This window comes from Salvelinus namaycush, chromosome 10 (assembly GCF_016432855.1).
Source record: "Salvelinus namaycush isolate Seneca chromosome 10, SaNama_1.0, whole genome shotgun sequence".
In the NCBI taxonomy this organism is placed as follows: domain Eukaryota; kingdom Metazoa; phylum Chordata; class Actinopteri; order Salmoniformes; family Salmonidae; genus Salvelinus; species Salvelinus namaycush.
Window position 1 is genome coordinate 18,683,390 of NC_052316.1, and position 14,620 is coordinate 18,698,009.

Sequence of the window (14,620 nt, forward strand, 5' to 3'; positions counted from 1 at the left end):
AGGGAGGGAGAAACAGCATAAAGTCAGTCATATGAAAACTCTATTGTGTTTATATTATGGTTGAGTGGTGTGTACCAGTGTACCTCTTCGGTGTCTGATTGTTTTAGGGTCAGCAAACATTTAACACCAGATCAACTGATGAAAGAACTGAGGAGCTTGTATATCACTAGGTCTACAGCAGTGATTGTCTTATACATTGCCATCTTACCTTGGCCAGTTCCTTCTCGTCCACCTCAGTGTAGCGTGGCTTGGTGTGTCTGGACTCCTCCTTGGCAAACACAGCCTTGCCCTTGGACTTCCTGCCCTCATCTTCAGACTCACTCCCAGACGGAGGCTCGTTGATCCACACATCCAGGTCCAGACTGGGGACAAAACCAAGATAACACGTTCTCACCAGCTGTACTGTCCAATAGGGATGTGTTTAGTGCTTAAATGGAATCAGTAAGTCTCTGTTGATGTTGTGTATGCACTTTATATACGACTCAGACAGACTGACATTCAATAGTCTGCAAGACAGACTAAAAAACAAAGCTACTTTGCAATATCTAAAATTGTGTAATGTGCTGCATAAAGTAGTACTATAAAAAAATATATGTATTATGTTGTGCATCACTATAAGCTTCATTTAACAGCATTGTGAGTAAGAGAGAGCAGCAGGCAGACTGACCCTTCAGGAACAGGTACTTTCTTCTGTGCCTTGGGGGCCACAGGGTTGAGCTCCCCAGCAAACAGAGCTGTCACCTCCTCAGCTACCTCCACATCCTTCTGCTGCAGCTTCTGGATGTACTTCACCAGCTGCAGGATGCATGAAGCCTGGGGAGGGGAGAGGAATGAGGGGGGGGGGGGGCAAAGAGAGATGCATAGTGAAAAAGGTATTCGCCTTTCAAATGGCCAATAGCCCCCGGAGGTTAGATGTGTGACTCACCCTCTCCTGCACCTCCAGGTTGGAACTCTGGACAAACAGAGGCAGCCTGTCAATGAGCAGCTGACTGGTCTCCTGGGCCACCGTGCTGTCCGCTGGTGCCCCCTCCTGGCCACGCAACACCGTGGCAAACAGCTTGGCAGCGTTCTGCACGTACACGGCCTGGATGTGGCCCGGCAGGGTGGCCACCTTGGGCCGCAGCATGGCCTCCAGAGTTGCCATGGGTTCCTCCAGGTGTCTGTGGGGAGATGGAGGATGGTACTGGATGAGGGATAAGCCAATGATATAGGGCTGAACTGGCCTGATATTAGCTAGTTAGTGGAAAACAGTCTCGCTAGAAAGCGTGTGGAATAGATATGAAGAGGAATAGATATGAATACATACTCTGAGAACTCTCCACAGATCCAGGCGGCGGCATAGAGAACCTCACAGATGCCGTTGCGCTGTGTGTTGCCGGTAAGCAGGTGGGCGTTGTCCAGTAGAGTAGCCATCTGGGCCACAGCAAAGGCTCGGATGGCCTTGACCCGAATGGCCACGTCCAGCATCTGGGAGGCAATGAGGTGGCCATGCCGCGTGCCCTCCAGACGGGTCAGCTCCACCAGGATACTGATGTACCTGAGAGATGGACACAGGACAGAGTCAGACGGATGTACTTCAGAGACAGGTGAGTGGAAGGTAGGCCCCTAAATGGCAGGTAATTCCAAAAAAGAAGACAAAAACCTTGAACTATTTACAAATAACTTAAAAATACGTATAGGTAAGAGCCGATCAGCATATAGAGTACAATACAGCAGGACACATTACTGCAAAGCGTTAACTGAGTCTTTCAACGCTACCTGACACACAGAGACTCATGATCACAGAAAGTATGAGTTTAAAAGTGTGTAAAGAACCGGAGACAATTATAGGCCCCTCCAGTAAGTTGTACTGACCATTCAAAGTTGGTGATGTACTGGTAATTGCTCTGACTGCAGATGTCGATGATCTTGGTGAGCAGCTCATCTCGGTAAGTGGTTCCCTCAGCCTTGTCGACGTGCAACATCAGCTTCTTCACTATCTCCATCAAGTTCTTCTTGGACACCTGGGAGGACACAAATAGTCAATGAGAAACAGAGGCATGGGGCAATCAGAAACGGTACTGTTACCAGTACGTAGCTAGATGTACCCAGGCGTTTCTGAAATTAGCTAGCTTCACATTCCAGCTCAGGGTTCATCCGTACTACAATGGTGGATATTGCTCGTCCGCCTGCCGCTAACTAGGGGTGTAACGGTTCACATTCGTACCAGGGACTTCAATTCGGTCTGCAATGTGAATCCGAAACAATTAAAAAAATGGCTAAAAATATATAAACACTAGGCCTATAAGCTATGCCTACTGCGTTGTAGGCCTATGCCTCAACTAAATCTGAAAAAACATTTCAGGATATTCTCTTATAACAACTAGAGCCTATGCGTACGTTGTAATCATAATTAAAATCTTAAATTGGCGCATTTGAAATTGTCCTTTTGTGAGGTGCAGCCAGAAACGAGTTCTGTACAAATAATAATGTAATAATTAAAACTTCACTTAATAAAAATAATAGCATAGGCGAGTGTAGGGAGTCGATAAACCAGATTTCGAGGATGCAGGAGGAATCATTGTTTAAAATCTCCAGTTTGGGAACATTAGATTACAACAGCGATGGACAGAGTTATGGACAAAACGTTACCATTATGTCTCCACGCTCAACGAGAATCACCTATGCAGCAGTCTGCAGACTCCTCAAATATAGTGCATTCTGAAAGAATTCAGACACCTTTACTTTTTCCACATTGTTAAGTTACAGCCTTATTCTAAATCCTCATCTACACACAATACCCCATAATGACAAAGCGAACACAGGTTTTATAAAAAACAGAAATACCTTATTTACATAAGTATTCAGACCTTTGCTATGAGACTCAAAATTGAGCTCAGGTGCATTCTGTTCCCATTGATCATCCTTGAGATGTTTCTACAACTTGATTGGAGTCCACCTGTGGTAAATGCAATTGATTGGACATGATTTGGAAAGGCACACACCTGTCTGTATAAGGTTCCACAGTTGGCAGTGCATGTCAGAGCAAAAACCAAGCCATGAAGTCGAAGGAATTGTCCATAGAGCTCAGAGACAGGATTGTGCTGAGGCACAGATCTGGGGAAGTGTACAAAAAAAAAATGTCTGCAGCATTGAAGGTACCCAAGAACACAGTGGCCTCCATCATTCTTAAATGGAAGAAGTTTGGAACCACCAAGACTCTTCCTAGAGCTGTCCGCCCGGCCAAACTAAACAATCGGGGGAGAAGGGCCTTGGTCAGGGAGGTGACCAAGAATGTGCCAAAAGGCACATAATGGACTCAGAGAAAAGTACAAAGTACAGAGATTCTTGATGAAAACCTGCTCCAGAGCGATCAGGGCCTCAGACTGGGGCGAAGGTTCACCTTCCAACAGGACAATGACCCTAAGCACACAGCCAAGACAACACAGGAGTGGCTTCAGGACAAGTCTCTGAATGTCCTCGAGTGGCCCAGCCAGAGCCCGGACTTGAACCCGATCGAACATCTCCGGAGACCTGAAAATGGTTGTACAGCGACGCTCCCCATCCAACCTGACACAGCTTGAGAGGATCTGCAGAGAAAAAAAAAAAGGGAGAAACTCCCCAGATACAGGTGTGCCAATCTTGTAGCGTCACACCCAAGAAGACTCTGGGCTGTAATTGCTGCCAAAGGTGCTTCAAAGTACTGAGTAACAGGTCTGAATTCTAATGTAAATGTAATATCAGTTTATTTTTAATAAAATTTGCAAATTTCTAAAATCCTGGTTTTTCTTTGTCATTATGGGGTATTGTGGGCAGATTTAGGGGAGGAATGATTTAATCAATTTTAGAATAAGGCTGTAAAATAACAAAATGTGGAAAAAGTCAAGGGGTCTGAAAACATTGTATTTGTATTGTATTTTGACACATTTATACCGACATCACCCTGGTATACCGGAGCAAGACAAACTCAAAGAAACATCGTCGCCCCTCTGCATTAAACCAGAACTTGGCAGCTGATTCTGACCGGGCTAAAGAAATTACAAGCGTGCTAGGTAGGCTATGTTTAGATTTTTTACAGTTGGATATGCACCCCTTCTCAGTGATTGAGAATAGGGGGTTTCAGCACCTCGTGAAAAGTGCTCGAGCCACATTACGAACTTCCCTCTTGCACCTACTTCAGCAAACAGGTAGTACTCGCTCTATATAAGCAAGCCAAAGTTAAAGTTTTCAATTAAGTGGCCAGTGCACCCTGTGTTGCGCTTACTTAACAGTGACCGCCCATCACATTAACCCGGAGTGGGAGATGTACCGTGCTACAGATACTCCCCCTTTGAGAGTCACAAGCGCACATCTGGCACTGAAGGAGGCAGTGCCATGGTGCGCTCATAAGCAAGATGGAAGTGGACATTTACCACATACAACAACTGGGGAAAATCCACTTGAACGGCCCTCCAACTGGCAATTACTAGTGGGAAACTCATCTATCATCCTGAGCACCTACTTCTCCCACATGGTGACCTCTGACATTAACTGCTAAGGAAATGGCCTCTATAACAGAATTTTGGGCCAGTTAAAAATGCAACAAAACATTTTTTAAAAGCTAACTTTATAATTTGAGTCATAAGTTGAAGCATAAGTGGTGTAAAGTACTTCAGTAGTTTTTGGGGTAACTGTACTTCACTATTTACATTTGACAACTTTTACTCCAATACATTCCTAAAGAAAATGTCCTTTTTACTCCATACATTTTCCCTGACAGGCAAAATTACTCGTTATATTTCAAATGCTTAGCAGGACAGGAAAATGGTCCAATTCACACACTTATCACAAGAACATCCCTGGTCGTCCCTACTGCCTCTGATCTGGCGGACTCACAAAACACAAACGCTTCATTTGGAGTATGCGCCTGGCTATCCGTAAATTAAAAAATTGTGCCATCTGGTTTGCTTAATATAAGGAATGTGAAATTATTATTTTTATATTTAAAATCTAATACTTTTACTTAAGTAGGATTTTACTGGGTGACTTTCACTTGTCCTTTTCTATTAAGGTATCTTTACTTTTACTGAAGTATGACAAATGGGTACTTTTTCCACCACTGACAAGCATGATAGCTGTACTTTTAGTTTATGGTTGACGCAGCTTGCTGGCCATTAGTTATTCAAAATTTCACAACAAGTTAAAAATCACATAAATGCATCCAATTGGTTTTTACGACTTCACAACTGGTCAATTCCCACGACCCACATGGTTACATACGCAGCATCAGAGTGGAAACTTGAGGCCCAACATAATAATCCTGGCCCAACAGACAATGCCAGGAACATTGTGAATGCTTTACAAAATGAATGGCATTTAAAATGTAATTAATTTAACCTTGACCCCAAAACGTCCCGAACTGTGGGTTTGGTGAACTGTTAACTGCTAACTCTAGCAGGCTTGAAACTGAGTGCACGTCACACGCCAAACTCCACACATTGGAACAATGCTGAAACGTCAATCTATGGGCGAGTCAGTGCCACTTTTACATTTTTGACCAAATCAACATGAAAGAAAATCCATCTTGCAAATTCAGCAGGCTATGATGTGAAATAAGCTTTTAGAAGTTCTGTCTTGCTTTTATTACGTATAGTGAATGCCATCTTTGTGCTTATGCACACAGCACCTTCTTACCCACTCCTATCAATAAAATTATTTAGAACATCAGTTTTACTCTGCGTTTACTTTCAAATACATCCTGTCATTACCAAATATGTCATGTGAAAGGTATTTTTTTTATATTTTAAAATCGGTCTCTTCCTCAAATAAATAAACATTTGTGAGAGGGAGGGAATTTGATTTCACTGGTCCTCAACTCACAGCTCAGACTTCACTCAGGATAAATGGAGTTAGCCTTCACCGGCGCAGGTTAGTTCTGAAGCATTCGTTGCCATATAAATTCACCTGGCTAAAAGGTGAGCCAATTTCATGTTAGAGGTTATCCCGAGGTGAACTCAGAGTTGTCCAAAGTTACCTCCTCAAACCAGGTAGGTAGTGTACCCCCCTGGAGGCATTAGGCTATCAATAGAATCAGGGAGGTTATTGAGCTAAAGACATTTCCCCATGAGTAGATGGAAAAATTTTGTATTGTCCGGATAGGTGCAGTGAAATGTGTTGTTTTACAGGGTCAGTCTTAATAGGTGGAGCAAATTAGGGTTAAGTGCCTTGCTCAAGTGCACCGACAGATTTCTTCAACTTGTCAGCTCAGGTATTCAAACCAGCAACCTTCTCGGTTACTGGCCCATCACTCTAATCGCTAGGCTAGGTATAGGTGTGGTGAAGACATGGGGTTAGGGTAAGTGTGTTTTCAATCACCATGTGCTATGACAGGTAGCCTAGTGATTATTGCATTGGGCCAGTAACCAGAAGGTTGCTGGATCGACTCCCAGAGCTGACAGGGTAAAAATCTGTTGTTCTGCCCCTGAGCAAGGCAGTTCCCCAGGCGCCGAAGACGTGGATGTCGATTAAGGCCCCCCGCACCTCTCTGATTCAGAGGGGTTGGGTTAAATGCGGAAGACACATTTCAGTTGAATACATTCAGTTGGACAACTGACTAGGTATCCCCCTTTCCCTTATCCGCACCATGCCGTAGAGCAGGTCTAGAGCCCTCAGGCGGATGGACTCGTCCTTGTCATCCAGACACTGCAGGATGAGGTCCTTGTGGGACTGGACAGACTTGGGATGAGTCTTCAGTATCTTGGACATGGCCAGCAGGCCCAGGTACTTCACTATGGACAAAGACAACACACTCAGTGGCCAGGGCACTATACACTGGGCCTTCTACTCTACTTCCCTATGCACTAGACTAGAGGCTGTGCACTATGGAGACTGTACTACGAGCCATACAGCATGCCTTTACACTCCGCAGTAGACATTACCTTATGGCTATAGCCTACCGCCCTGTCTTAGAGCACAAGAGGTCTATTGGTCACCCAAAATATCTTGAACAATCTAGGTCTCTTTGGCTGTCTTCACTATCCCCTCTCAGCCGCTGAAACCTCACTGATTACATTACTGTAGGCCGTTATCCCTATTCTAAATGCCTCTCTTATATAATATGACTGTCTACACAGTATAGTATACAAAACGTGCTGTCTGACTGACTACCTGATATTTTCACATATATTAAAACAAAGAAAAGGAAAATACAAAGAAACACAAAACGATGGAGAACACAGACACGAGACAACATATACACATGGACGTTTCGTTTTTTGCCACCAACTTGAGTCCTAGGTATATGTAGCCATTGTGAAATAATCCAATAAGATTTTTGTTGTTGCTGAATCAGGCATATTATAACATCCAATTATTATCTGGGCTGTTGATATCTCAGGCACAGATAGCTGCATATCAGGTTTATGGATCAATGTGTGTGAATGTGACCTTGAGGTGAAGTGCTGTTGTGCAGATACAGGTTTGGTTTCATCAGAAAAGGTCAGGAGAAGCCCTGTAAACTCTATGATGTTTGAGACTAAAGTGGTGTCAAATGTGAGCAAGGGGGGTTAGAGCCTGTTGATGTTATGAGCCTAACTAGCGAAACAGTCGGGAACTCAAATGAAAAACAAGACATAGCTGCCAACGTATATATCTAATCTACACACAACCTACTAAGGGGCCCAGATAACTCGAATCACCAGCTGCATCAACATAATGATCGTAGATGGTTTAACTTACTGTTAGCCGTAACCTGTTAGACCTATGAATGACATCAAATATACTGAAAGTTTAAAAACTAAATAGCCTGATGAAGTAGAGATGTATAAATGGATGAAGACAAAACCCTACCATTTGATACAGTCACAACTGCAACTATGTGCAGTGAAATGTAAAACAGCCCCCTGTGTGGGACCATGATCAAAATGTCGAGTTATCCAGAGTTTGGGATCTAGGTTGTTGGAGCTAGATGGGTGGCTACTCAGAAACACACAGACAATGAGAGAATGACACACTGCAGGCATTGACAGAGGGCTCACAGTTCTGGTCCGAGTCTTCAATCAGGATTCGCAGTTTCTGGACACAGAGCTAAGGATAGAGAGAAGGGAGGAAGGGAAGGGAAAGTGCCATTAAAATCAATTCAGGTCCAGTGTTAGTAATATAATTTGGGCACTGCAACTGTTTTGGGGAAAAAGTGACCGTATATTCCAGCTGATGTCTTTGTACATCAAATACATGCATCTAGACATTTTAGGAGCTATAAAATCACACATTTTATTCAGTTGCACTAGCCTGTTTGATCTGTTGTTGTTCATCTTTTGAAAAAGACTTGTGTATGGTAAAAACAAAGAATTAAAAAAGATTCATGGTTTAAACATGCATCGTCATAAAATTGGAGTGGAAAGGGTTAACATCATTAGCTAGAAGAGAAAGTGTGGGCATGACGGCTGAAACTTACCTGAATACTAGCACTGTGATTTGGCATCCCAGAGGACAGGGAAATCAACACTGTAACAGAGGACAACGACAATCAGATCCTGCTGTGACAACTCTACAAACTTGTCAAAAACAACTTATCACGAGCTGCAATCTTAAAAGCACAGTGATGTTTTTAACTTCACATAAAACAAAACGCATAGTCAACACAACCTCCTCAGTGGCACATCACAGACACAAAAAAAACAACTGCCCACACTGAAGATTATAAACATAGCACAGAGAATATTGTGTTTTTATTACGAGTCAGAAATAACTGGGCTTGCCCACATCTTCAGTTAATACGCAAGCTTCACAAAGAGGGATGCCTACACCCGGCACAGACTAAAATGTACCTACAAAAAGAAGAAGTGAGAAGACGAATACTGACCTGCTATTACAGTGTTGACACATTCATATAGAAGTGACATAGCCGAGGTACTGTGAGAGAGGAAGAAGGAGTAAGAAAAGGAGTAGGGATAAACAGAAGGTCATTATTTTCATCAGACAACATTTTGTTATAGGGATTGAACAAAACACCTATTGGTTGGATCTCTGTGTGTGTGTTTTACCTGTGGATGAGGTTTGTTAGGGGCTCAATCAGCTTCTTCCCCAAGCGAGGCTCCAGAGGTGTGAGGGCACCAAACTGAAACACATAACACACTAATGGAGCAACACCTCTCCATGTTGTGATACTTGGCAATAATTTGTTACTGACACACATTCATTCCCACAGCTCCCTGTTCACTCACCAGCTTGATGATCTTGATGAGGACCCAATTGTTGGTGGAGGAGGTCATGAGCTTGAAGAAGAGTGGGGCAAGAGACAGGTAGTTCTTAGGATTTCTCCTGGCCAGCTCACAGATGACATTAACAGCCGCTGACTGGACCCCTACAGGACAGAGGCATCACACAGGGAGTGTTGAGATGAGATCAACAAAATCCATGCTGAAGGACATTATGATACGAATGAGGTGAAATGCATTCAAATAATTTGAAAAAGCTTCCACCAGTTAAGACACTATATTCCTTAGTTATTGCATAATTTATGATTCAAGGTGATAAAAAAAAAATCTGTCTGGCCCCAACCAACAGAGAAGTAGGTAGGTACTAGGTAGTCTATCTCACCAGGGTCAGGGTCTTCCAGTTTCTCCTTCAGCCTGGGGAAAGCAGGACGCAGAGACTCTGGGTACTTCAGGAACACCTTGTACATAATCAGGACTGCCTTCTTCCTGATGTACGGCTTTGTGTGGGACATCTGCAGCACAAACAGAGATAGGTCAGAGAAGCATGAAACAGACAAAAATGTGTAGAAAGAACTTGAGAATGTGACTCACAAGAGTCATGATGTCATTGGCCAGGTCCCGAGCCAGGTCAGGGGTCACGAAGCAGGAGAGGCCAGTGAGAGCCACACCAGTGTCGTACTGGTTAGGACTACTCAGATCCTGAGAGAGAAAAAAATATGAAAAAGAGGAAGAGAGAAAGCGAAAGAGGAGAGAAAAATAGAAGGAGAGGGGAGGAAATAGCAGGTATCAGAACTGGTCTTTAATCAGAGACCAGCAGGCCAAAAGTAAGGGGAAAAAAGCAACACTGACCTTTCGGATCTGATTGGTTGTCAGCATGATGACATCAGTGCTCTCATGAAAGCACTGGGAGGCAGCCAGGTAACCAATTCTCTGGAGGAGAGAGCACATGTTAAACCTCTGACCTAAGGCTAATTATATCTCGATTAGAACATTCTCAAATACCAACATTATAAAAGCACATTATTTCACTTTTTCACCTTGTATGTGAATTTGGAGGAACTCATGACTTCCACGATGTTGAATGCAGCCCAGCTGACATCATAGCCCAGCATCTGTAACTGTTAACACACAAGGGGAGAGGGCATTGAACATCCACTATGCTGTCCCTGTGGACAGTGAGAGCTAAATCCATTATCAAAGAGCTTTTCCTGAGTACGGCAGTATTCAAAGTACATGCTATCAAGTGAAAAAGTATGCATAGTAGGCCAAGGATATATAGCTAGTGTTTTTGGTTGCGCATCTCTGTGTTGTTCACTGTGAGGGCAGTTTCAGTGAGGGCAAATTCAGTAACGGCAGTTTTAGTGAGGGGTGCTGGTCTGTGGTCTTACGTAGGTGAGTTTGCACACAGCATTGGCTTTGACAGCAATGTTGTCCTGCTTGAGCTCCTGCTTGATCTCATCAATGCAGGTGGAGATGTACTTAGCCTGAGAAGAGACAGAGGAACAGACAGAGCAATGACAACCTCCACATGATACTTTACTTTCCTCTCCTGGTTGACCTCAGTTAACCAGTTTACAAATAGTCTAAGGGGAGAAATCGTAAGGGCATTTGAAATGTCATTAATTTTATAAATCTATAAAATAAAAGGATAATCAAACAGAGCTTCTGATCAGAAATGTTTTAGGCTTGTTAGGGTTTTCAGTATACGGTTGAATGGGTTTTATTCTGAACTTGGAATTAAAAGAATAAGTAGTGAGTAACCTTTAATTCAAGGTTTAATGCTACATTTATCTGCTACACAGAGATTGTTTAGCCTGGTTAGACTTTCTGATAGAGCAGAGTAAAACATTGGTGCAACAGAACCTTGGAACACACACACACAGAGAGCTCTATAATACAAGTGTGCTGGTCATGTGTCTGCAGTCATGAGACAGTGACAGGGGGAAGAGGGGGGGGGGGGTTTGTACTCTGCACATTATACTTGCAACCAGGCTGCAGAGCATGGACACCTGAAATCACCAGAGTGCTCTCCTATCACATTCTGACTCAACGACCAATTCAGATCCTATTGAAATAGCTGTTCTACAGCCAAGGCCTACATTGTGCTAGCACAGCAGGTTCTCCAGGAGGTACAGGGAGACAGTGGAGGGACCTTCTCAGACACTGTTCTTCTTCCAGGGACAGGATAATAATTATATATTTTTACCTTTATTTAACTAGGCAAGTCAGATAAGAACCAATTCGTATTTACAATGACAGCCTACCCCGGCCAAACCCTAACAAATGCTGGGCCAATTGTGCGCCGCCCTATAGAACTTCCAATCACGGCCAGTTGTGATACAGCCTGGAATCGAACCAGGGTCTGTAGTGACACCTCTAGCAATGAGATGCAGTGTCTTAGACCGCTGCGCTACTCAGGAGCCCATAACATCCCTGTTAGTGTTACATATTATTGTCTTCTACAATTTAATATCAGTTGCATTGTGTGCCTTAACACCTTTTTAGATTTGCTTCCCTTTTAAATGAGGGAGTGCCTAAGTATAATAGGTGTAGCTGTATTATATCCCTACATGCATAAAGCAAATAGAGTCCAGGTCTGGAGAGAACACACACAAGGCATTAATATTTCAGTGAGCTGTCCACTGTTGGCTGGGTAACCAACACCTTAACTTAGTAAGCAGGGTTAAGTTACACAAAGGGGACCACATTAGGACCTGAATCAAAAGATCCTGGTTTAGTACAGTGGTCAAAGATATCATGCTTTGTCAGTCTGGCTAAGCAATGAAAAAGCACATGACAAAACATTTACTTTCTTTTGCCAGATAACTGACTGGGCAAATGATTCTTCAGTGGCCACCATAGCTCTGTGGAATCCAGCAGCAGCTATCCATTTTTTATTTAACAAGGCAAGTCAGTTAAGAACAAATTCTTATTTACAATGACGGCCTACCAAAAGGAAAAAGGCCCCCTGCGGGGATGGGGGCTGGAATTAAATATACAAATAAATTAAATAAAAATATAGGACAGGACAAAACACACATCACAACGAGAAACAACACTACATAAAGAGAAACCTAAGACAACATAGCATGGCAGCAACACATGACAACACAGCATTGTAGCAACACAACAACATGGTAGCAACATGGCAGCAGCCCAACATGGTAGCAGCACAAAACAGGATACAAACATTGTTGGGCACAGACAACAGCACAAAGGGCAAGGTAGAGACAACAATACATCACACAAAGCAGCCACAACTGTCAGTAAGAGTGTCCATGATTGAGTCTTTGAATGAAGAGATGGAGATAAAACTGTCCCGTTTGAGTGTTTCCCAATTCAACATTGGTCCAGCTCACTCTTCTGCTCAAGAAAGTTCTGCAATAAGAGACTCCCTATGTCCTAGCTACTGACTGGCATAATTTTTTGAATGGTAGCAATACATCCACCCTAACAGCATAATGGTCTCCACTAAGTGACATAATTTCCTAAACTTAAAATCGGTTTAAAACGAAGGAATTCATTCTGGAGCAACTTCCACCTCCATATCTCATTCAAACAGTGCCCTCTATTGGACAGACTATAGGCCAACCCACTGTCACCCTCTGTGATGATGCTGATTCTTTGATGATCTAATTTGCAGAACACAGCATCATCCTGAAAACACTGGTGTGACACCCATGAAGACAGGAGCATTTCCTACCATAAAAGCTGTCATATCACAGGGAACTATAATCAAACGTTATGAGGCTGTTCCCTGTTATGGCAATACTTAATACTACTTTTTTCCACACCACATTGGATGTCCTCTGATGTTGCTAACACAGTATACATAGCTAGTATAGTCTACAGCCATATTAATAAAGCATGATTATGAAATCTACAATTTGCATAAACCTAGCATCCGGTAATCTGCTGTCTGACTCTTCGGAGGTGTCACTTCACCTATTTCCCACAAATGTACAAACAAAATGAATTAAAAAAGGTGGCGAAAGTATAGTAGTTTGGATAAAAGGACCTCTGTTTTTCCAGTCAGAAGAGTTGTGGAGGAAGCATCCTTTCGTCTACCTATGCAACGTTGTCACTGACATGACGCTGTAGAGCGAGGCCTACAAAATCGTCTAGACTTTGTTTGCATGTCACTGTTTTTATTAATGCAATATGAGATGAATATACACAAAGGGAACTCACAATTTTTATCTAGCTACTGTCAATTAGCAAATAAGAGAAAAATAGTGCTGAAGGAAAAGTATTATTACACGCATCATCCTGATCACATCAGCTGAGGTGGATAAACTTAGCTAACGTTACTGCTAGTTAGCCTCTTAGTTGTCACTTGCTAGCTAATTAGCTTCACCTGAAAGCAGTTGCCATGAGCAGTAAAAAGGTAGCGTTTCACAACTGGTTATAAGTAGTATTTCGTGCAAGAACCATAATATTTGAAGGGTCCCGTGTGGCTCAGTTTGTAGAATAAGTGCTTGCGACGCCAGGGTTGTGGGTTCGAGTCCCACAGAGGACCAGTACGAAACAAAATAAAGTGCGCTTTGGATAAAACCCATCTGCTAAATCAGTAGCTAGCTATGTAGTGGCGATAAACTGCTAATGTTAGCTTGCTAGCCAAATTACGATTATCGCGCAATGGCACATTGACAGTTACCGAGTTAACTAATGCTACCAGAGTTGATATTCGGTTGCCTACTCAGTCCTGATTAACTTCATGACAAGACGCCTTAGTTATTTAGCTATGTGGATAGCATACCGGGTAGACAGCTAGCATAAGGTTGGAATGGCTATCTAATAGGTGAGCTATTGTAGCTGGCTAACCAGAATATTTAGCAATGAGATATGTTACAAACATTGACTTACTGACAGTGGTAATCAGACATTTCCGAAAACACAGCTAATCGTTTTACCTCATCTTCCTTGTGATTCCTAATTCCACGTACTAAATCTTGAAGATTTTTATCGAACATCCGATCGATGCTCCCTTTAACAATCTTCAAAGCCATGGCTGACTTTTGTCGCTTCTGTCCTCGGGGACAAAGCGCCTGGTAGAGGTCTTTTGGATGCTAACCGGCCCGCTAGACAGTCTCTCATCCACCCGGATACCGTTTTTTCGGGATTCGTAATTGTTTACTAATCCCGGGCAGAGAAGGAGAAGCTAGATGGGGTGTACTATAACTGTGCAAACACTGGCAGTGGATCCATATAGGAAATGGCTGACAAAATGGCGTCTAACGTCAGCTGACTGTATTAATATGTGGGATTCTCATTATGATAATCAAATGCAATTAAAGATATATGCCTAGTACTCGGTTTGCAATGTTAATGCATGATCATTTTCAAGTTGTATTCTTTATACAGAATGCAATTCATCACCATGTCTACAAAATTGTGCACAGTAGATCTTTCTTTGCCACAGCCAACCCAATGAGCATTAATGA

The 14,620-nt window shown here is 42.9% G+C and overlaps 1 protein-coding gene across 3 annotated transcripts in view; it reads right to left on the reverse strand.

The window, feature by feature from the left end:
* LOC120054795 (AP-3 complex subunit delta-1-like) overlaps positions 1-14,405 on the reverse strand; it is a 31,968-nt gene extending 17,563 nt beyond the window's left edge. For all 3 annotated transcript variants that reach the window (XM_039002423.1, XM_039002425.1, XM_039002422.1), the window contains exons 1-17: positions 14,090-14,405; positions 10,565-10,660; positions 10,214-10,294; positions 10,026-10,106; positions 9,768-9,875; positions 9,559-9,688; positions 9,183-9,322; positions 9,003-9,076; positions 8,822-8,871; positions 8,414-8,463; positions 7,995-8,043; positions 6,601-6,746; positions 1,855-2,003; positions 1,307-1,537; positions 926-1,160; positions 668-813; positions 209-362 (exon numbers count right to left, since the gene is read on the reverse strand). In XM_039002423.1, the coding sequence (XP_038858351.1) occupies positions 209-362; positions 668-813; positions 926-1,160; positions 1,307-1,537; positions 1,855-2,003; positions 6,601-6,746; positions 7,995-8,043; positions 8,414-8,463; positions 8,822-8,871; positions 9,003-9,076; positions 9,183-9,322; positions 9,559-9,688; positions 9,768-9,875; positions 10,026-10,106; positions 10,214-10,294; positions 10,565-10,660; positions 14,090-14,185 (2,016 nt within the window). In that variant the 5' untranslated portion in view covers positions 14,186-14,405. The remainder of the gene's footprint in view (positions 1-208; positions 363-667; positions 814-925; positions 1,161-1,306; positions 1,538-1,854; positions 2,004-6,600; positions 6,747-7,994; positions 8,044-8,413; positions 8,464-8,821; positions 8,872-9,002; positions 9,077-9,182; positions 9,323-9,558; positions 9,689-9,767; positions 9,876-10,025; positions 10,107-10,213; positions 10,295-10,564; positions 10,661-14,089) is intronic.
* Positions 14,406-14,620: the final 215 nt, after the last annotated feature.